Raw genomic sequence first — 24,459 nt, 5'->3', positions numbered from 1 at the left:
TGATCAAGTGGGATAGGGATGCAAGGATTCGTCAGTATATGCAAATCAATCAATGTGATACACCACATTAACAAATTGAAGAATAAAAACCATATGATCATTTCAGTAGATGCAGAAAAGCTCAACACCGATTTATGATATTTTCATTTTTTAATTAAAATTTTTTTGAAGGTTTAAATTGTGGTAAAATACACAAAGCATAAAACATACCATGTTAACTATTTTTTTTTTTTTTTTTTTTTGTGGTACACGGGCCTCTCACTGTTGTGGCCTCTCCCGTTGCGGAGCACAGGCTCCGGACACGCAGGCCCAGCGGCCATGGCTCACAGGTCCAGCCGCTCCGCGGCATGTGGGATCTTCCCGGACCGGGGCACGAACCTGCGTCCCCTGCATCGGCAGGCGGACTCTCAACCACTGCGCCACCAGGGAAGCCCTAACTATTTTTAAGTGTACAGTTCATCAGTGTTAAGTACATTCACATTGTTAAGTTTGTTACAATTAACATTCATAGTGTTAAGTATGTTAACCAAACTCCAGAGCTCTTTTCGTCTTGCACATTAAAAATTTGCACCCATTAAGCAGCAAGTCCCTATTCTCCCCTTTCCCAGTCCCTGGCATACACCGTTCTACTTGCCATCTCTATTAATTTGACTACTGTAAGTACCTCATATTAGTGAGATCATACACTGTTTTTCCTTTTGTTACTATTTCATTTAGCATAGTGTCCTCAAGGTTCATCAGTGTTGTAGCATGTGTCAGAATTTCCTCCTTTTGAAAGGCTGAATAACATTCCACTGTGTGTATATACTGCATTGTTTAAAATCCATTCATCCATCGATGGAGACTTGTATTACTTGCACCTTTTGGCTATCGTGAATAATACTGCTATGCAAGTGGGTGTAAAAATATTTCTTTGAGACCCTGCGTTCAGTTATTTTGGGTTTATACCCAGAAGTAGAATTAGTAGATCATATGGAAATTCTGTTTTTAATTTTTTAAAGGAATCACCATACTGTTTTCCATAGTAGTTGCACCATTTTACATTCCCAGCAACAGTGCACAGGTTTCCAGTATTCCCACATTCTTGCCAACACTTGTTATTTTTTGTTTTTGTGACAGTAGCCATCCTAATGGGTGTGAGGTGTATCTCATTGTGGCTTTGATTTGCATTTCCCTAATGATTAGTGATGTCAAGTATTTCATGTGATTTTTGCCAGTTGTATAATATTCTTTGGAAAAATGTCTATTCAAGCCCTTTGCCCATTTTTAAGTCAGTTGATTTTTCATTGTTGAGTTTTAGGGGTTCCTTATATATCTGGATATTAACTCTGTATCAGACGTATGATTTGCAAATATTTTCTCCCATTTCATAGGTTGCCTTTTCAACTCTGTTGATTGTGTTCTTTGATACACAAAATTTTAAAATTTTGATGTAGTCCAGTTTATTTTTACTTTTGTTACTTGTGCTTTTGGTGTCATATCAAAGAAATCATTGCCAAATCCAGTGTTGTAAAGATTTTTCCCTTATATTTTCTTCTAAAAGTTTTATATTTTAGCTCTTCCATTTAGGTCTTTGATCCGTTTGGAGTTCATTTTTGTATGTGGTGTAAGGTAAAAGTCCAATTTCATTCTTTTGCTTATGGATATCCAGTTGTCCCTGTACCGTTTATTGACAAGACGGTTTTTTTTCCTCCATGGAATGCTTTTGGCACCTTTGTCGAAAATCATTTGACCATATATGTGAGAATTTATTTCTAGACTCTCTTCTATTCCATTGGTGTATTTGTGTCTTTATGCCAGTACCACATTGTTTTGATTACTGTATCTTTGTAGTAAATTTTGATGTCATGAAGTATGAGTCCTCCAGCTTTGTTCTTCTGTTTCAGGATTGTTTTGGCTCTTCTGGGTACCTTGATATTCTGTTTTATTTTTAGGATGGAGTTTTTCATTTCTGCAAAAAATGTCAGTGGGATTTTCATAGGGATTGCATTACATCTGTAGATCACTTTGGGAGTATTGCCATCTTAACAATATTAAGTCTTCCAATCCATGAGCTGTTTGCATTTAAAATAATCATTATCTACTGGTATATTATTTGTGTAATAAGCATAAATACAGTTTTAAAGGAATTGTTGGCAGAGGGAATTGGTAAATTTCTTTTTCTTCTTTCAGTTTTATTGAGATATAATTGACATTCAGCACTGTATAAGTTTAAGCTATACAGCATAATGACTTGAGATGGTGGTCAAAAGGTAGAAACTTCCAGTTATAAGATAAATAAATACTGGGGATATAATGTATATGATGACTATAGTAAACAGTGCTGTATGGTGTATTTGAAAGTTGCTAAGAAAGTATAAAAGTTCTCATGAACAGGGACTGATAAATTTGTAATGTCAGTTTATGTATCTTCACTTTATGGATCTCATGTTCCAATATTTATAAACTGACATAAGTTTTGGAGAAAAAAGAACCAATTAGATATTAGTAGAGAAATGATTATCTGACTCTATGTGTTCATAAAAAGAAAATGTTCGTGGCTTGATAAATTAAACAAATTGAATTAAATTATTTATTGTTAACCAATAGGCTTATTTAGACATTTAATGCTATTAACTAAGCTCAGATATAGTTTTATCTTGTCTGTTTTGCTCATACTCAAACAAACTTTCACCTTGTTAATTAAAAATGTTATTTTATTCACACCACTTAAAATTGTGTCTCATTGAACAGAGAATCTCTTGGGTCTTATTTCCTGAAGATTATCTGTGAACATTTTAAGTCATCAGAAAATATTGGTAAAGCTCTACTGTTCCATGTTGAAGTGCTTTTACAAAGGAAGGAAGAATTGCTTGCCACGGAGAAGATTGAAGAAATCATTATAGGTCAGTAGGATTTCTGCAGGTGTTTTAGAAAGGTGTTAATATGCATGTAGTTCTAAGATGGAGGTCAGAACAGTAGCAAAATCCTCAGGTCAACAGATTTTTTCCTTTCTCTCACTTCCTTTTTTTTTCTCCTTAATACCCTTTGACGATAACAACTCACCTATCCAGATTCCACATATTTGGCAAGCTAGAATGAAAGCTAAACAAAGATAACAAAACATCAACAAAAACAGACAAACCTCTGAGCTTAAACCTCATGTGTAATGGAAAATTGTGAGATTATAAGCCTAATTTCATGTTTCAGTTTGATCTCAAATTAGCGGTGTACCTTCAGGCAAGTCAGTAATATCTCTGGATCTTTTTCCAACTATAAAATGAAGGTTGTGAACTACATTCCTACTTTTTAACTTCTTTTTAGCAGCAGCAGCAGCACCCTTTTGTGATGCATTTGTATATGAACCCTGCCCCCAATAAAATAGACTAGAGTTGCTGTGGTTAAAGCAGAGATGTAGAGCCAGATCTCAGCATTCCATTAATCCCCCATCTCTCTGTAGAACCCTATACCCTGAAGAACACAGAGAGTATGATCCCTTTATTAGAAAATTCTTGCCCTGATCTGTCTTTCCTACTCTATACATATATAGAGATATAACTGGAATGATAGTCACTAATGTTAACACTGGAATTTATTCTGAGTGGTGGCAGTTTAGGTGATTTATTGCTTTCTTTGTTTTTGACCAGATTGCTTGAATTTTTATAAGTATGTATCATGTTTTTATAAAAACAAAGTCATTGATTTTTTTAAAGGAAATCTTTTGACTAGATAATCTCTAAGAGTCTTTTGAACTCTAGATTCTATGAACTGTATTTTACTGATGACACCCTTCCTCCATATCCTCACTAAGAATCCAGTTATTTTTAGACCCAGTGTTGTTAAGCTTGGTTATCTGGTTTTCCAACCCTCAGCATTTTAATGGTAGCATATTATAAAGGGAGAAAGGACCTACAGGGAAATATACAGATAACCCAATCACAAGGGAGGGAAAAACCTTATAAATTGTATAAAACAATTTCAAGTATTTTAAAAAGTATAATAATCTGTACTACATAATAATTACTGAAGGCATCATTATGATATACTATCAGTACAGTAAAATACAATAGTTGTTAGCGTTGACCTTGAATAGTCAAGCAAAAGTTAAATTGTGCCTCAGAAAACTAGAATGTATGTTTAGAAAAACATAATTCATAAAATATAATTTTTAGAAAAATTAAGAACTTTAAATGATTTAGACTTTTTAAAATAAAAAATTATTTTATGTTTAATGACAGTAAACTGCTAGGTAACTAGAAAACTTTGCTATCCAGAATAACTAATTTTCTAAGATTAAAGTTAACCTAAGTTATGTTGTTATATCTAATTATACACTTACACTTTCAAAGTATGATAATATTTTAACACACAAGCTTTATGTGGCTTTTTACTCTCATGTGAGTATTTTTAACTAAGTCATGGAACAGACTATGTCTGCTGAGGGGTCAGAGACTCTCAGTTTTCTAATCAAGACTTCCATGGAAATCGATAGTGCCAAAGGGGTGGGAGTGAAAGGGATATAGAATTCTATTATAGCTTAAACTTTACCTTAGTGTGTGATAATGTAAATGTCTAGACCAGAAACAATCAGACATGAGTTACAATTTAAAGTAATAGAGTTTATGTGTAAACGTGGTCTTAAAGTATTTTACAAAGGCTTTAAGGTATAATAGGCCTTTCTTGGGAACTTGATCTGATCTAGTTAGTACGTAATAGTATAAACACTTCTTATTAATGATTTCTAGCATTGCTGTCTGTTCATTGATAATAACATTAAGGCACCAGATGATGATCAAATTTGGAACTTAGAAAATACGTTAAAAAGAGACTAGGCTGGAAAACTATTACGATGGGCGAATTACAGTGATTCTAGCAAACTCTGATTGTATTGCATAATCAATTTTGCTAGTAAATCTAAAATTGATGATGAAAACCTGTCTGAATGTGATTGTGTTTGCCATTACTTAAAGATTATAGGTTCTGAAGAGCACAGTTAGTGCTCTTTATTTAATGTAATCGATCTTGATTCTTGTTTTTAGAACTTGGTTTTTTTTTTTTTCAGGTCACCAAACAGGAAGACAACTGACAACAGAATTAGTAGGCTGTTTACACAACATTCTATGGAAAAAAGCTGCCCAAAGTTTTCAGGTTTGGGAATAATCTATTTTCATTCTTTATATTCTTTCTTCACCCCAACAAATAAAACAATGTATTCACTATAAAAATCATAGAGCATCAAGTACTTTAATAATCTCTTTCTGCTTAGGTACTGTCTATTTATTAAATATTTATAATGTAGAATTTTAATGTGCATTGGACAAGAATTTATTTAAAAATACTAAGATGTGGACTTCCCTGATGGCGCAGTGGTTAAGAATCCGCCTGCCAATGGAGGGGACATGGGTTTGATCCCTGGTCCAGGAAGATCCCACGTGCCGCGGAAGCAACTAAGCCCATGCTCCTCAACTACTGAGCCTGCACTCTAGAGCCCACAAGCCACAACTGCTGAGCCCATGTGCCTAGAGCCCGTGCTCTGCAACAAGAGAAGCCACCACAATGAGAAGCCCGCACACCACAATGAAGAATAGCCCCCACTAGCCGCAACTAGAGAAAGCCCACATGCAGCAACAAAGACTCACCGCAGCCAAAAATAAATAAAGTGACATTTATTTTTTTTAAAATAAACTAAAAATAAAGATACTAAGATGTGATTCATCCCCATTGGGAGTTTACAGTGTAGGGAAATGACATCACTGATATTAAGATATAGGAAAGTATAATTTATTTTAACATGAGGAGCAAGAAAGTCAGAGGGTTTTATTTCCTTTAAAAATTGAGGTATGGAGCACAGAGGATTTTTAGGGCAGTGAAAATACTTTGAATGATACTATAATGATGGACGCATGTCATTATCCATTTGTCTAAATCCATAGAATGTACAACACCAAGAGTGAACCCTAATGGAAGTTCATCAGTTGTAACAAATACACCATTTTGGTAGAGGATGTTGCTGATGGGGGAGGCTGTACATGTGTTGGGTCAGGAGGTATCTAGCATATATCTGTACATTCCTCTCACTTTTGCTGTGATCCCAAAACTGCTCTTAAAAAAAATCTTGTAAAAACATTGTGGTGTAATAAAAATACAAAAAAATGTAGTAATATTTTTTTCTTTATATAAAACAGTCCAGGTTTACTGTAGAAAATTTGAAACCACAGATAAGTTTTTTAAAAAGAATAGTTATTCTTAATCTAATCACTCATAAAATTTTATATATTGCCTTCTAATCCATATGCATTTGTCTGTGTACGTAAGAAAGGACGTACTGTTTTAGTGGATTTCCACTTCCAACCAAAATGTAAGAGACCTGGTTGATGTCCTTGCCTGAATAACACATTGCTCCCTCTCCCTACCTCCAAAAAAACAAGACAAAATACATGAAAAAATGGTTTCCAAGACACTGGACATTAGGCAATGGAGAGTGATATCTGGTAGATAGGAAATAAACAAGGTGAGTACTGCAGTTGTTCAGCTTACTACCTTGAGTTTCCAGGCTGTAGCATAGGAATAGAAACTGAAGTGGACTATGACATAAATCACAGTAAGATCATTTTTGACCCACCTCCTAGAGAAATGGAAATAAAAATAAAAATAAACAAATAGGACCTAATGAAACTTAGAAGCTTTTGCATAGCAAAGGAAAGCATAAACAAGATGAAAAGACAACCCTTAGAATGGGAGGAAATATTTGCAAATGAAGCAACTGACAAAGGATTAATCTCCAAAATATACAAGCAGCTCATGCACCTCAATATCAAAAACACAAACAGCCCAATCCAAAAAGGGGCAGAAGACCTAAACAGACATTTCTCCAAAGAAGATGTACAGATTGCCAACAAATACATGAAAGGATGCTCAACATCACTAATCATTAGAGAAATGCCAATGGAAGCTACAATGAGGTATCACCTCACACCAGTCAGAATGGCCATCATCAAAAAATCTACAAACAATAAATGTTGGAGAGGGTGTGGAGAAAAGGGAACCCTCTTGGCACTGTTGGTGGGAATGTAAATTGATACAGCCACTATGGAGAACCGTATGGATGTTGCTTAAACTAAAAATAGAACTACCATTTGACCCAGCAATCCCACTCGAGGGCATATACGCTGAGAAAACCATAATTCAAAAAGAGTCATGTACCACAATGTTCGTTGCAGGTCTATTTACAATAGCCAGGACATGGAAACAACCTAAGTGTCCATTGACAGATGCATGGATAAAGAAGATATGGCTCATATATACAATGTAATATTACTCAGCCATAAAAAGAAAGTTGAGTTATTTGTAGTGAGGTGGATGGACCTGGAGTCTGTCATACAGAGTGACGTAAGTCAAAGAGAAAAACAAATACCATATGCTAACACATATATATGGAATCTTAAAAAAAAAAAGGTTCTGATGAACCTAGGGGCAGGAGAGGAATAAAGACACAGATGTAGAGAATGGACTTGAGGACATGGGAAGGGGGAAGGGTAAGCTGGGACGAAGCGAGAGAGTGGCATGGACATATATACATGACCAAATGTAAAATAGATAGCTAGTGGGAAGCAACCACATAGCACAGGGAGGTCAGCTGGGTGCTTTGTGAGATGACCTAGAGGGGTGGGATAGGGAGGGTTGGAGGGAGGCGCAAGAGGGAGGGGATATGGGGATATATGTATACATATAGCTGATTCACTTTGTTATACAGCAGAAACTAACCATTGTAAAGCAACTATACTCAAAGATGTTAAAAAAAAAAAAAAAGGAAAGAAACTGAAGTGGATCCTAGCAGGCTTCCTAATTTGAAGAGTTGGAGCTGAGAGTCTGGGAAGACTGAGGTAGCTAGAATTCATAGGACAGAGTATCAGAGAGGAGAACAGAGCAAGAAGGAGAACTCCACAATCAGAGAATCCTTCTCATGTGTTTAGTGGAGTGCTGATCAAGATAATATGGGATGAAAATACCTAAAGCCAGATGAGTCACCATCTAAAAGTATTAGAACAGTGCCTGGCACTCACACAGGTCTGGGAATAGAACCTGTTCATACCAGCCAGACTGGAAAACTTCTAATTTATGGGGCATTGGGTAGAGAATTCAGAAAGGTCTTGTTTTGGTAGTGGGGAGTAATTAGTCCTAAACTGAGCACTGTTCCAGACCAACCTGAAAAATCATAAAAGTATGACCTGAAAGGATCAAATTGGTCCCAAGGAATTTAAGTGCTTGCCAGAGTAGAGGTCAAGGATATTTACCAGAATGCAGAACTATCCAGCACCCGACAAGGTAAAGTTTATAACGTCTGGCATCTGATAATAAATTACCGGGCTTCCCTGGTGGCACAGTGGTTGAGAGTCCACCTACCGATGCAGGGGACACGGGTTCATGCCCCTGTCTGGGAAGATCCCACATGCTGTGGAGCGGCTGGGCCCATGAGCCATGGCCACTGAGCCTGTGTGTCCGGAGCCTGTGCTCCGCAATGGGAGAGGCTACGACAGTGAGAGGCCCGCATACTGCAAAATAAATAAATAAATTACCAAGCATACAAACAGGCGGGAAAATACAACCTATAATGAAGAAAAGAAGCAACAATTGAAACTAACATAGAAGTTAATATTAGCAGAGGACATTAAAATAGCTCTTATAATTGTATTCTATATATTCAAAAAGTTAGGTAGAGACATGGAAGATATAAAAGACCCAAATCAAACTTCCAGAGATGAAAAGTATGTCTAGGATCAAAAATATACTGCATAGTATTAACATCAGATTAGACATTGCAGAAGGATGGATATGTTAATTGTGGTCGTCATTTCACAGTGTATACATATATCAAAACATCTTGTTTTATACATTAAGGTGCTGCAAAATAGAATGATGTTCTTATTTTCTTTTAGAGGATCTCTGTTTCTTTACTGAGCAAGTAAAAAATTATTTCAGAATTCCCTTCTCATATTGAATCTTTTTTTCTCTCATTTTCCAGTCTTGCAGGATAATTTTTTTAACTCCCCCTTCCAAAACTGTAGAAGAATGTAATCTTAATTCTAAATAGTCAAAGGCAGTGTTATACCTCCTCAGCACAGTTGTTTCTAGTAGGGAGTGAGTTTTATTCCTTTTAGGTACTAATGACTCCTGTCTTTCATTGAAAAATGTGAAGTTTCTTGGTAGGGTACAGGGGACTCATCTTCGTTACCTTGGTGTGCATGAGCAATCTTAATTTTCTTATCTTAAAAAAAGTTATCCAGGTCATTTCTATTAGATTTTTTGTAATAGCTTCTTACCATTGAAAATTTTAAAGTGCCTCAAAAGTAAGAAAATATTTTTGTACAAAAACATAGCATTTAGGGCTTCCCTGGGGGCACAGTGGTTGAGAGTCCGCCTGCCGATGCAGGGGACACAGGTTCGTACCCCGGTCCAGGAAGATCCCACATGCCGCGGAGTGGCTGGGCCTGCGAGCCATGGCTGCTGAGCCTGCGCGTCCGGAGCCTGTGCTCTGCAATGGGAGAGGCCACAACAGTGAGAGGCCTGCGTACTGCAAAAAAAAAACAAACCACACACACACAAAAAAACAAACAAAAAAAGCCATAGTATTTAATTAAAATAGTGAAAAACCTGGAAATTTACTAAAATATCTTACATTTTCTTATCCTATGTAGCAACATAGATTAATATTTACAAAATGAAGTTAAATGGAAAGAATAGAAAATGAAATTGTAATATAAGGTGTGATTACAACTATATAAAAATACAAAAGGGTAAAATTAAAATGGAATGTGGAAAAATGAAAATATCTGTATTCGAATGGTAAATTATGGGTGTTCTCTTTTAACATTTTTATCATTGTTGTTTTAATCACTTTTAAATCGTATTCTGAGTTTTCTAGGGTGGCTCACCACCCTCTCCAACTCTTCATCCCATATGTGAAATTTCATTTTTTTTGGCTTTATTGAAGTATAATTGACAAAATTATGATTAAAGTGTACAATGTGATGATTTAATTTGATATACATATACATTGTGAAAGGGGTCTAATGACTTATTTAACACGTCCATCACCTCACATATTTACCTTTTTTCTTTTTGGTGAGAACATTTAAGTTCTGCTCTCTTAGCAAAATTCAGTTATACAATCCAGTATTACTAACTATAGTCACCATATATCTAATGTATATATTAGATCCTCGGACCTTTTTCATCTTATAACTGAAAGTTTGTACCCTTTTACCAACCATTCTCCATTTCCCCCACCCTCAAACCCCTGGAAAACACCATTCTACTCTGTGTTTCTATGAGTTTGACTTTTTTTTCTTTACTTCAGATTCTACATATAAATGATAACATGCAGTGTTTGTCTTTCTCTTTCTGGCTTATATCATTTAGCATAATGTCCTCCAAATTCATCCATGTTGTCACAAATGGCAGGATTTTGTTCTTTTTTAAGGCTAATATTCCATTGTATACATATACTGTACTTTCTTTACCCACATTCATCAGTAAACAACAACTTAGGTTGTTTCCATACCTTGGCTTGCTGCAGTGGACATGGCAGTACAATTATCTCTTTGAGATAATGATTTCATTTTCTTTGGGTATCCCACACAGAAGTGGGATTACTGGATTGTATGGTAGTTCTATTTTTAATTTCTTAGGAAACCTCCAACTGTTTTCCATAGTGGCTATACCAGTTTACATTCCCACCAGCAGTGTGCAAGGTTTCCCTTTTCTGTACATCCTCACTACCATTTGTTATCTCTTGTCTTTCTGATGTTAGCCATTGTAGCAGATGTGAAGTGATACCTCATTGTGGTTTTGATTTGCATTTTCCTGATGATAAGTGATGTTGAGCACCTTATCATGTACCTGTTGGCCATTTGTATGTCTTCTTTGGAAAAGTCTGTCCAGATCCTTTGCCCATTTTTAATTGGGTTTTGTTTTTGTTCTTGTTTTTAGCTACTGAGTTGTAGTATTTTCTTATATATTTTGGATATTACCCCCCCAAAATACTGCAAATATTTTCTCTGATTTCATAGGTTGCCTTTTAATTTTGTTGGTTTCCGTGAAACCTCTAATGTGAGGGAAGAAGAGAGAATATCTATAACTTTATATTGATCAAGGCTGATAGTAAAATGCATTCAGCATTCAACTGAAGAGGATGTTGTGTTTTGGTTGCCTAAAAATGTAAACAGTGCCATTTTTTTGTTTCTAAAGGTGACTTGGAACAATTAGGGTCAAATACAGAAATATCTGTGTGATTTTGTTATTTCTTTTTAAACTTTAGGTAGAAGATTATGCTGATGCCCTACACTGGTACTGCTGTTCTCTGAGACTTTATGCATGTGATCAAACGTACCTGGACTTTGCCAGGCTACAGAGGAACATGGCTGCTTGTTACCTGCATTTGGAACAATTTGATAAGGTCTTTTGATTTATTTGTTTTTCAAAGGCAGCAAATGTTTTTATGTGCAATGGCAGAGAGATGGTTGTAGTGGTGTGACTTCTTGGCTATTAGGTTAGGATGTCTGAGAGTTACTTCATACAGAGCAAAGTCAAATTGATATTTTCCTGACTTGCACACTATAAACGTTAATGAATGGAACTTCCCAAAACGAGAGAAAATTTGGAGACTCTTAATTCCATTACTTACTGTTTATTTTTAACACCCTGTTCTGAAAGGTAATGTATCATTGCAATTCATGAACAAACTTATCTGCTGCTAACCATCTGCAGTATTGTCCTTTGAGGCAGAATAAATTTTAAGTTACACATTTTTTTGGGTCAAGCATTCAGTGAGAGCAAACACTTGGATGAAATTCGTTCTTTTACTTTCTGGGTTATCTTTTGCCTTCCAACCAATCTAAAAAAATGTTCAGCATTTGATTTCTTATCAGAACAAAATTCTAGAAGGTAAAAGGGATAAAACTTGCTTGAGGATAGAGCCATTCATACTCCCCAAAGCATTTGGGACATTTCTTCCTTTGGTTATCATATAGTATGCACATAATGGGGTGGGGCGTATTGTCTTGTGGTAAGAGAAAAAACAAGAAGTACAAGTATGGATCCAGGTAAAATATGAAGGTTTTTGTTGCTTTTTAAGTTTTAATAACAAATTTAGGGGGAAATATGTGATTAAGGGTTGTAATTTTAGACATTTTCCTTGAAGATTTGTTTACTTTGAAGGGTTGTTTACCTTAATAAATACTTCAGATTTTCTTTCAAAAGAATATTTACCATTTAGTTTGTTATAAATTCACGGTCCTGAAAGAGAAGTTTAAAGGTTACTTAATTCATTGTATTTCTACACAGCCTAGCATTTAAGTGTTTCAGAAAGATGGTTGACTACTGCTTACTTAAAGACCTGTAAAGAAGGTAATCACAAGGCTTTTGTAACTCTATGATTTATATTAACCTGGCAGATTGGGAAGGACCTGGACCTGGAGCTAGACATGCCAACTGGGGCGATGGATACATCTGCAGGCCAAGGAAGGATATCTAATCACCTAGTCAAGATAGAAAGAACATAGTATGAGATACTGTGATGGTTTCTGAAGTTACAGAGATGAACAAGTTGCCTTTGACTCAGCCAAGCAGCTGGCATCAGGGTATCCTAATGGGCAGATCAGATTATGGCAATGGGGGAAATTTAAGTGTTGGAAAGATTCCATAAGTTAGGCACATAGGTAGTTGGCATCACATAAGCATATCAGCAGGGAACAGGTCTTCAATCATAGAGATTTGGACTCAGATGCAGGACTCAAATCTTTGCATCACTGGGGGTATGTGTAGATAGACTAGAAAGAGCAAGGTCGAGCTCCAAACCTAAAGTGAAAGGAACATGAGGCTCTTTTTAGGAGTGGAGCTCAGGCATAGGGAGCCAGACTGGGATGCAGTTACCGGAAAAAGAATACAAAGTGAATAGATGATACAGTCTTCTAAGACTTGAAGCACTGCTTCTTAAATTTCCTCTAACTAATGTCAAGTTTGGTCCTAGAGCCTAGTGTAGGACTGAACCTATAATTGGGAGTTCAAATGGTATTAGTAGTAAGGAGGGGAAGAAGAAGAGAGCAGGAAACCAGGCAGGTCCTAATATGTATACTCAGTTTGTGATTATGTCATTTAAGGCCAGATTGCCTTGTTGATTACTGTTAGTATATTTCTCCATTTCATCCTTCCTGTCTTAAACTTAGCAAAAATTGATTTGATACCTCCATATGTAAGGAATACTCTACTGTGCACTAAGACAGATGAAGAAAGGTGAAACAGTTACACAGTTCATCATATTTTACTATTTTGCTATTGCCACCTAGTCTTGCTAATTTTTATTGTCTGCTTTTTTCACTCCTTCCCTTGATCTTCTTGAGTACTGTTCAGAAATTTTGTGAAACCATATTTATTGCATCTGCTGAAATTTCATAATTTTCATATAGGCACTAAGTAAAACTGACTCTTGTTGACTTTCTGTCATACTCCTCACCAATCCTTGGTGATTCCAAAACATTTTTTTTATCCCTAAGCCCCTATGCCTTATCCTTCCTTTTAGCGGAAAACCTTATCTTCTAATTTCCTGGGCTTGTAGCCACTGACATGAACTTCATCACCTTCTCTCTTTATCCATTCTTTCTTCTCCCTTATCTCTGAGAAAGAAGTTACTTTCTCAGGGGACCTTCCCTACAAATCTCAACCCTAACTCTTTTATCTTTCTCTCTCTACTGTTTCTTTCCCCTGTCACTACAATTATTTTTAGGCCTTCTTTATTCAAAAACCTTTCTTCAACCTTGTCATCCTCCCCAAATTATAGTTTGTCCTTCCTTTCATCACCAAACTTTATAACCTAAAATTACTGCCTATATTTTTTTTAGTATTCATTCAAAAAATATTTATTAACTGTCTACTATATGTTAAATACTGTCCTAGGCAAATAGACAAAACCCCCTACCCCCACAGAGTTTATATTCTACTAGGAGACACAGACAATAAAAAGATAAATATTATGGTATAATAGAGAGGTCAGTAAATTTTCTATACAGAACCACATAGTAAATATTTTAGGTTTTCTAGGCCATACAGTCTCTCTTGCAGCTACTCAACTCTGCTGTTGTACCATGAAAGTAGGCGTAGACCATATGTAAACAAATTGGCATGGCTTTGTTCCAACAAAACTTTATATTTAGGAACACTGAAATTTGAATTTCATATAATTTTTTGTGTCATAAAGTATTCTTTTTTTGATTTTTTTTAGCCTTTTAAAAAAGTAAAACTTAGCTTCATAGATGGTAGGCAGGATGGAGCCCAAAGGCCATAGTTTTCTGACCCTGTTATATTAGATAGTGATAAGTGCTAAAGAGAAAACTAAGTAGGAAAGGGTACTATTAAATGTTTTAGAGGAGGAATGAAGGGTTGGAATTCTAGGCAAGGTGGCCAGAGGGTGCCTCAGTGAGAAGGTAGTTTTTTAGTAGAGACCTGAGGAAATGAGGGATATAGCTATGAGGATACCTTTAAAAAGAGCATTCCAGACAGAGGGAGCAGCAAATGCAAAGGCTCTGGTGTGTGGGGTAGGAGCATATATGTGGTGTTTGAGGAACAGCAAAGAGACTAGTGTGGCTGGAGCAGAGGGAATATTAGGGAAAACAGGAAATGTGATCAAGGAAGTAGTGGGGAAACAGATCATGTAAGAAACACATTGTAGTTCATTGTAAAGATTTGTGCCATTAAGTCTAAGTGAGATGGGGAGCCAGTGGGAGGGTTTGGGGGCACAAGAGTGTCAAGATCTGACTTGCATTTTAATAAAATCACTCGGCCACTGTGTTGAATAGACTGAGCTGGATGCAAGGGTGGAAGCAGGGAGACCAGTTAGGAGGCCACTGAAATAATCTAGGCAAGAGATGATGGTGGCATGAACCAGGATGAAGGAAGTATGGATGGTGAGAAGTGGTCAGATTCTGTATAGTATATGAAAATAAAGCTGACAGAATTCTCTGACAAACCAGATGTAGGATAAGAGAGAAAAAAAGAGACAAGAATGACTCTAAGGTTTTTGGCCTCACCACCTACTTCCCTTTTCATGATTTTTGCATCTGATTCTATAAACTGCTCTTTTGAATATCACTAGTGACCTTTTTTTTTTTTATAAATGTATTTATTTTTGGCTGCATTGGGTCTTTGTTGCTGGGCACCGGCTTTCTCTAGTTTCGGCGAGCAGGGGCTACTCTTCATTGCGGTGCGCGGGCTTCTCATTGCGGTGGCTTCTCTTGTTGTGGAGCATGGGCTCTAGGCATGTGTGCTTCAGTAGTTGTGGCTAACGGGCTCTAGAGCGCAGGGTCAGTAGTTGTGGCGCTCGGGCTTAGTTGCTCCACGGCATGTGGGATCTTCCTGGACTAGGGCTCGAACCCGTGTCCCCTGCATTGGCAGGTGGATTCTTGACCACTGTACCACCAGGGAAGCCCCGCTAGTGACCTTTTAATGATAAAGTCTAATGATTTTTTTCCCTCAGTCCATTTTGTCCTCTGGTCTCTCTAGCACGAGAGAATATAATACTACTTTTTCCTTCCAGAATCTTTCTCTTTGGCTTCTAATGACATACTCGCTTTTTTTTATTGAAGTATAGATGATTTACAGTGTTGTGTTGTTAGTTTCTGGTGTACAGCAAAGTGATTCAGATATATCTGTATATATCTTTATCATATTCTTTCCCATTATGGTTTATTACAAGATATTGAATATAGTTCTCTGTGTTGTACAGTAGGACCTTGTTGTTTTATCTGTTCTATGTATAGTAGTTTGTATCTGCTAATCTCAGACTCTTAATTTATCCCTCCCCCACCTCCCTTCCTCTTTGGTAATTGTTAATTTGTTTTCTGTTTATGACATACTCTCTTAATCCTATTGCTCTGACTGTTCCTTTTTTATTTATGTTATTGGTAGTCTCTTTTCCCAGATAAATGTTGGATGAGGGCAGGTACTGTTTATCTCATTCTCCATTTTATCCTCAACACTCATGAACATGCTTGGTACATGGTAAGTTTTCAGTAAACATTTGTTGAGTTTATTCTCTGCTCCCTTCTTTTCTTTCTGTTGTACACTATCCCCTCAGAAATTCATCAACTGTTTTCTTAGGTTCAGCTCTCCATATGCAAATCTATATCTCTAACCCTGATGTTTCTCATAGCCCACATCCACTTTTCTACTGTCTTTGGGTATATACAGCTATCTAAGACTGAAATCTTAGATTCATGGATTCCTTCTTCTCCCCCTATATTCAGTCGTGTGCCACATCTGGTCAATTCTACCTCTGCAATATTTTTGCCAGCTGTCTCCTCTTCCATCTTTACCTCACTACCCTAGTCCAAGCCCTCATTACCTCTAAGACTACTGGAATAATCTAACTGATTATTGTATCTTGCTCAATAATTTTCAGTGGCACCCTGTAAATAAAGACCAAATTTCTTAGACTTAAGGTCCTCCATAATATTTATTTTTAAAATTAAAACAAAATCTGTTCTAGTATAATTGCTTTACAATGTTGTGTTAGTTTCTGCGGTATAACAAAGTGAATCAGCTATATGTATGCATATATCCCCATATGCCCTCCCTCTTACGTCTCCCACCCAAACTCCCTAGCCCACCCCTGTAGGTGGTCACAAAGCACTGAGCTGATCTCCCCGTGCGATGCAGCTGCTTCCCACTAGCTATCTATTTTACATTTGGTAGTGTATATATGTCCATGCCACTCTCTCGCTTTGTCCCAGCTTACCCTTCCCCCTCCCCATATCCTCAGGTCCATTCTCTAGTAGGTCTGTGTCTTTATTCCTGTCTTACCCCTAGGTTCTTCATGACATTTTTTTTTCTTAGATTCCATATATATGTGTTAGCATATGGTACCTGTCTCTCTCTTTCTGACTTACTTCACTCTGTATGACAGACTCCAGGTCCATCCACCTCATTACAAATAGCTCAATTTCGTTTCTTTTTAGGGCTGAGTAATATTCCATTGTATATATGTGCCACATCTTCTTTATCCATTCATCTGATGATGGACACTTAGGTTGTTTTCATCTCCGGGCTATTGTAAATAGAGCTGCAATGAACATTTTGGTACATGACTCTTTTTGAATTATGGTTTTCTCAGGGTATATGCCCAGTAGTGGGATTGCTGGGTCATATGGTAGTTGTATTTGTAGTATTTTAAGGAACCTCCATAGTGTTCTTCATAGTGGCTGTACCAATTCACATTCCCACCAGCAGTGCAAGAGTGTTCCTTTTTCTCCACACCCTCTCCAGGATTTATTATTTGTAGATTTTTTGATGGTGGCCATTTTGACCAGTGTGAGGTGATACCTCATTGTAGTTTTGATTTGCATTTCTCTAATGATTAGTGATGTTCAGCATCCTTTCATGTGTTTGTTGACAATCCCTATATCTTCTTTGGAGAAATGTCTATTTAGGTCTTCTGTCCATTTTTGGATTGGGTTGTTTGTTTTTTTGATATTGAGGTACATGAGCTGCTTGTATGTTTTGGAAATTAATCCTTTGTCAGTTGCCTCATTTGCAAATATTTTCTCCCATTCTGAGGGTTGTCTTTTCATCTTGTTTATGGTTTCCTTTGCGGTGCAAAAGCTTTTAAGTTTCGTTAGGTCACAGTTGTTTATTTTTATTTTTATTTCCATTTCTGTAGGAGGTGAGTCAAAAAGGATCTTGCTGTGATTTATGTCAAAGAGTGTTCTTCCTTTGTTTTCCTTCAAGAGTTTTATAGTGTCTGGCCTTACATTTAGGTCTTTATCCATATTGTGTTTATTTTTTGTATGGTGTTAGGAAGTGTTCTAATTTCATTCTTTACAAGTGGCTGTCCAGTTTTCCCAGCACCACTTACTGAAGACGCTGTCTATTCTCCATTGTATATTCTTGCTACCTGTATCAAAGATAAGGTGACCGTTTGTGCGTGGGCTCTGGGCTTCCTATCCTGGGCTTTCTATCCTGTTCCGTTGATCTATATTTCTGTTTTTTTGCCAGTACCGTACTGTCTTGATTACTGTAGCTTTGTAGTATAGTCTGATGTCTGGGAGTCTGATTCCTCCAGCTCCGTTTTTGTTTCTCAGGATTGCTCTGGCTATTTGGGGTCTTTTGTGTTTCCAACAAATTGTGAAATTTTTTCTTCTAGTTCTGTGAAAAATGCCCGTGGTAGTTTGATAGGGATTCCATTGAATCTGTAGATTACTTTGGGTAGTAGACTCATTTTCACAATGTTGATTCTTCCAATCCAGAAGCATGGTATAATCTCTGCATTTGTTTGTATCATCTTTGATTTCTTTCATCGGTCTTATAATTTTCTGCATACAGGTAGGTATGCCTAAGGAGGCATACCTACCTCCTTAGGTAGGTTTGTTCCTAGGTATTTTATTCTTTTCATTGCAGTGGCAAATGGGAGTGTTTCCTTATTTACTCTTGCAGGTTTTTCATCCTTAGAGTATAGAAATGCAAGAGATTTCTGTGCATTAATTGTGTATCCTGCTACTTTACCAAACTCATTGATTAGCTCTAGTAGTTTTCTGGTCGCATCTTTAGAATTCTCTATGTATAGTATCATGTCATCTGCAAACAGTGACAGCTTTACTTCTTCTTTTCCGGTTTGGATTCCTTTAATTTCTTTTTCTTCTCTGATTGCTGTGGCTAAAACTTCCAAAGCTGTGTTGAATAATAGTGGTGAGAGTGGGCATCCTTGTCTTGTTCCTGATTTTAGAGGAAATGGTTTCAATTTTTCACCACTGAGAACAATGTTGGCTGTGGGTTTGTCATATACTGCCTTTATTATGTTGAGGTAGGTTCCCTCTATGCCTACTTTCTGGAGATTTTTTTTTATCATAAATGGGTGTTGAATTTTGTCAAAAGCTTTTTTGCATCTGTTGAGATTAACATGGATTTGTCCTTCACTTTGTTAATATGGTGTATCACATTGATTGATTTCTATTTACTGAAGAATCTTTGCATTCCTCAGGTAAACCCCACTTGATCATGGTGTATGATCCTTTTAATGTGCTGTTGGATTCTGTTTCCTAGTATTTTGTTGAGGATATTTTCATCTATGTTCATCAGTGATATTGGTCTGAAGATTTCTTTTTTTGTGACATCTTTGTCTGGTTTTGATATCAGGGTTATGGTGGCCTCGTAGAATGAATTTGGGAGTGCTCCTCCCTCTGCTATGTTTTGTAGAGTTTGAGAAGGATAGGTGTTAGCTCTTCTATAAATGTTTGATAGAATTCACCTGTGAAGCCATCTGGTCCTGGGCTTTTGTTTGCTGGAAATTTTAAATCACAGTTTCAATTTCAGTGCTTGTGATTGGTCTGTTCATATTTTCTATTTCTTCCTGGTTCAGTCTCGGCAGGTTGTGCATTTCTAAGAATTTGTCCATTTCTTTCAGGTTGTCCATTTTATTGGCATATATTTGCTTGTAGTAATCTCTCATGATCCTTTGTATTTCTGCAGTATCAGTTGTTACTTCTCCCTTTCCATTTGTCATTCTATTGATTTGAGTCTTCTCCCTTTTTTCTTCATGAGTCTGCCTAATGATTTATCAATTTTGTTTATATTCTCAGAGAACCAGCTTTTAGTTTTATTGATCTTTGCTATAGTGTCCTTCATTTCTTTTTCATTTCTTTCTGATCGGATCTTTATGATTTCTTTCCTTCTGCTAACTTTGGGGTTTTTTTTTTCTTTCTGTAATTGCTTTAGGTGTAAGGTTAGGTTATTTACTTGAGATGTTTCTTGTTTCTTGAGGTAGGATTATATTGCTATAAAGTTCCCTCTTAGAACTGCTTTGGCTGCATCCCATAGGTTTTGGGTTGTTGTGTTTTCATTGTCATTTGTTTCTAGGTATTGTTTGATTTCCTCTTTGGTTTCTTCGGTTATCTCTTGGTTATTTAGTAGTGTAATGTTTAGCCTCCATGTGTTTGTATTTTTTACAGATTTTTTTTTTTACTGTAATTGATATCTAGTTTCATTGCTTTGTGGTCAGAAAAGATACTTGATACAATTTCAGTTTTTTAAAATTTACCAAGGCTTGATTTGTGACCCAAGATGTGATCTATCCTGGAGAATGTTCCATGAGCACTTGAGAAGAAAGTCTGTTCTGTTGTTTTTGATGGAATGTCCTATAAATATCAATTAAGTCCATTTTGTTTAATGTGTCATTTAACGTTTGTGTTTCCTTAGCTTTTTTTCATTTTGGATGATCTATTCATTGGTGAAAGTGGGGTGTTAATGTCCCCTACGATTATTGTGTTACTGTCGATTTCCCCTTTTTTGGCTTCTAGCATTTTCCTTATGTATCGAGGTGCTCCTATGTTGGATGCATAAATATTTACAATTGTTATATCTTCTTCTTGGATTGATCCCTTGATCATTATGTAGTGTCCTTCTTTGTCTGTTGTAATAGTCTTTATCTTAAAGTCTATTTTGTCTGATATGAGAATTGCTACTCCAGCTTTCTTTTGATTTCCATTTGCATGGAATATCTTTTTCCATCCCCTCACTTTCAGTCTGCATGTGTCCCTAGGTCTGAAGTAAGTCTCTTGTAGACAGCGTATATACAGGCCTTGGTTTTTATCCATTCAGCCAGTCTGTGTGTTTTGGTTGGAGTATTTGATCCATTTACATTTAAGGTAATTATTGATATGTATGTTCCTGTTACCATTTTCTTTAGTGTTTTGGGTTTTGTTTTTGTAGGCCTTTTCCTTCTCTTGTGTTTCCTGCCTAGAGAAGTTCCTTTGAGATTTGTTGTAAAGGTCGTTTGGTGGTGCTGAATTCTCTTAACTTTTGCTTTGTCTGTAAGTGTTTCAATTTCTCTGTCAAAGCTGAATGAGATCATTGCTGGGTAGAGTAATCTTGGTTGTAGTTCTTTCCCCCTCATCACTTTAAATATGTCCTGCCACTCCCTTCTGGCTTGCAGAGTTTCTGCTGAAAAATCAGCTTTTAACCTTATGGGGATTCCTTTGTGTATTATTTGTTGCTTTTCCCTTGCTGCTTTTAATATTTTTACCTTGTATTTAATTTTTGATAGTTTGGTTAATATGTGTCTTGGCATATTTCTCCTTGGATTTATCATGTATGGGATTTCTGCACTTCCAGAACTTGGTTGACTATTTCCTTTCTCATGTTCGGGAAGTTTTCAACTGTAATCTTTTCAAATATCTTCTCATTCCCTTTCTTTTGCTCTTCTTCTTCTGGGACCCGTATTATTCGAATGTTTGTACGTTTAATGTTGTCCCAGAAGTCTCTAAGACTGTCCTCAATTCTTTTCATTCTTTTTTCTTTGTTCTGCTTGTGGTAGGTATTTCCACTATTTTGTCTTCCAGGTCACTTATCTGTTCTTCTGCCTCAGTTATTCTGGTATTGCTTCCTTCTAGAGAATTTTAAATTTCATTTATTGTGTTGTTCATCACTGTTTGTTTGGTCTTTGGTTCTTTTAGGTTCTTGTTAAACATATTTTTTATTTTCTCCATTCTATATCCAAGATCTTGGATCAACTTTACTATCATTGCTCTGAATTCTTCTTCAGGTAGACTGCCTATTTCCTCTTCATTTGTTTGGTCTGGTGGGTTTTTACGTTGCTTCTTCATCTGCTGTGTGTTTCTCTGTCATCTTATTTTGTTTAACTTACTGTGTTTGGGGTCTCCTTTTCGGAGGCTGAAGGTTCGTAGTTCCTGTTGTTTTTGGTGTCTGCCTCTAGTGGGTAAGGTTTGTTCAGTGGCTTCTCTAGGCTTCCTACTGAGGGGACTCGTGCCTGTGTTCTGCTGGGTGGGGCTAGCGCTTGTCTTTCCAGTGGGCAGGGCTGCATCCGGTGGTATGTTTTGGGCTGTCTGTGAACTTAGTATGATTTTAAGCAGCCTGTCTGCTAATGGGTGGGGTTGTGTTCCTGTCTTGCTAGTTGTTTGGCATGGGGCATCCAGCACTAGAGCTTCCTCGATGCTGGGTGGAGCTGGGCCTTAGCATTGAGACGGAGATCTCTGGGAGAGCTCTCACCCATTGATATTATGTGGGCCCGGTAGGTCTCTGGTTGTCCAGTGTCCTGAACTCGGCTCTCCCACCTCAGAGGCTCAGGCCTGACACCAGGCCAGAGTACCAACACCCTGTCAGCCACACAGCTCAGAAGAAAAGTGAGGGAAAAAAAGAAAGAAAAAAATAATTTAAAATAAAATAAAATAATTAAAATAAAAATTTTTTTTAAAAAAGGAGCAACCAAACCAATAAACAAATCTGTCAATGAAGAGAAATGCTAAAAACTATACTAACATAAACGTAAAAATCAGAAACACGTCAGCTGCAGACAGCAAACCCCAAGTCTACAGTTGCTCCCAAAGTCTACTGCCTCAGTTTTGGGTTGATTCGTTGTCTCTTCAGGTGTTCCACAGATGCAAGGTACCTCAAGTTGATTGTGGGGATTTAATCTGCTGTTCCCGATGCTGCATGGAGAAATTTCCCTTTTTCTTCTTTGTTCACACAGTTCCTTGAGTTTAGCTTTGGTATTGGCCCCACCTCTGCATGTAATTTGTCCTCAGGCTTCTCTTCCCGCCCAGACAGGACAGGGTTAAAGCAGCGGATTAAGGGGCTCTGGCTCACTTATGGTGGGGGAGGGAAGGCTACAGTAGTTATAATTGGAATGCAGGGCGAGCCTGTGGCAGCAGAGGCCAGCGTGTCATTACAACAGCCTGAAGCCTGCCGTGTGTTCTCCCAGGGAAGTTGTCCCCGGATTATGGGACACTGGCAGTGGTGGGTTGCACAGGCTCTTGGGGGCCGGTGTGGATAGTGACCTGTGCTTGCACACAGGCTTCTTGGTGGCTGCAGCAGCAGTGTTAGCGTTTCATGCCCATGTCTGGTGTCTGAGCTGGTAGCTGCAGCTCGCTCCTGTCCCTGGAGCTCATTTAGGTGGTGCTCTTCCTTCTGTGTGCAGACCAGGAAGGAATCCCTTCTCCTCGTGCTCCCCAAAACAATGGTCTCTTGTCCCTTAGTCAGGACTGGAGTTTTTCCCAGATTCCCTCCCGGCTAGCTGTGGCACACTAGCCCACTTCAGGCTGTGTTCACGCAGCCATCCGCAGTCCTCTCCCTGGGGTCTGACTTCCAAAGCCTGTGCCTTAGCTCCCAGCCCCCACCCTCCCCACCCAGCCCTGGTGGGTGAGCAGACAAGCCTTTCAGGCTGATGAGAGCTGATCGGCACCGATGCTCTGTGCAGGAATCTCTCTGCTTTGCCCTCTGCACCGCTGTTGCTGTGTTCTCCTCTGTGGCTCTGAAGCTTCCCCCCCCCCCGCCCATCCTCCATCTCCGCCAGTGAAGGGGCTTCCTAGTGTGTGGAAACTTTTCCTCCTTCACAGCTCCCTCCCAGAGGTGCAGGTCCTGTCCCTATTCTTTTGTCTTTGTCATTTCTTTTTTCTTTTGCCCTACCCAGGTATGTGGGGATTTTCTTGCCTTTTGAGAAGTCTGAGGTCTTCTACCAGCATTCAGTAGGTGTTCTGTGGGAGCTGTTCCACATGTCGATGTATTTTTGATGTATTTGTGAGGAGGAGGGTGATCTCCACATCGTACTGCTCTGCCATCTTGAAGGTACCCCCCTCCATAATCTTTAAATAAAATAATCCTCTTTTATTTCCTCTACACATGTACTATGTTTGTTTCCACCTGGAGTACCTGCTGCTTCCTAACCATGATCTATGCTTTTCTACCTCTGTAACCTCATCCATTCTCTATTGCAAATTACCTCTTCCGTGCATCCCTACCTTTTGAAATTCCTTTTTGAAAGCTTAGATCCTAATGACAGTCTAAGGAGATTTCTGAGTCTTGGTCTTCCTCTAAGAATTTGTAACACTTCTATTTATACCTTGGTACTTATGTTCTTCCTTGTATTCTAGTTGTTTTTATACCTGTCTTAGCTCCGTATTAAATCTCTTTCTCCTTGAAGATGGGACCATGTCTTATCTTTATTTTGTCTGATGTCTAGCATAGAACCTAATGCATAGTAAGCACTCATTACATTAAAAAAATAGTCATGGAGATTCCATAAATACCTGTGAATCAGGTTCCCTAATACAGGAATTCCATTTGTTCATGCTATTTCTATCCTTGCTACTGTGGATAATTGGAAATTAAAAGTGATCAGGATCTGTGAGTGCCTTTGATTCCCAGAACTGAATGAGATTATGTTATTTAAAAAATCACCCCGTTATTCCTTTCTCTAGCTCAGTTCCTTTCTTTTCAACATGAAATATTGAATCATAGGTGAGAAGTTAATTTGGGTGGGTTAAAGAATTTGGAGAATATATTCCTCTGAACTCTTAGTAGATTATGTTACAGATTCATCAGTTCATGCATTTGGTGACATCATTTTGAGATAACAGTGCTAAATTTAGCTAATTTCTTTATTTTCTAATTCGTATAAATGTAAATTTTAATTGCCATTATCTG

General features: G+C 37.6%; 1 protein-coding gene across 1 annotated transcript in view; it reads left to right on the top strand.

Moving 5' to 3' along the window:
- Window positions 1–24,459, top strand: part of TEX11 (testis expressed 11) — a 338,390-nt gene that overhangs the window by 179,142 nt on the left and 134,789 nt on the right. The window contains exons 14-16 of the mRNA XM_065900178.1: window positions 2,734–2,885; window positions 5,042–5,127; window positions 11,297–11,434. Of these exons, the coding sequence (XP_065756250.1) occupies window positions 2,734–2,885; window positions 5,042–5,127; window positions 11,297–11,434 (376 nt within the window). The remainder of the gene's footprint in view (window positions 1–2,733; window positions 2,886–5,041; window positions 5,128–11,296; window positions 11,435–24,459) is intronic.

The sequence above is a fragment of the Phocoena phocoena genome, chromosome X (assembly GCF_963924675.1).
Source record: "Phocoena phocoena chromosome X, mPhoPho1.1, whole genome shotgun sequence".
NCBI classification, from domain to species: Eukaryota; Metazoa; Chordata; class Mammalia; order Artiodactyla; family Phocoenidae; genus Phocoena; species Phocoena phocoena.
Note: the sequence above shows the minus strand (reverse complement) of the source record. Positions and strands in the feature narration are given on the sequence as shown.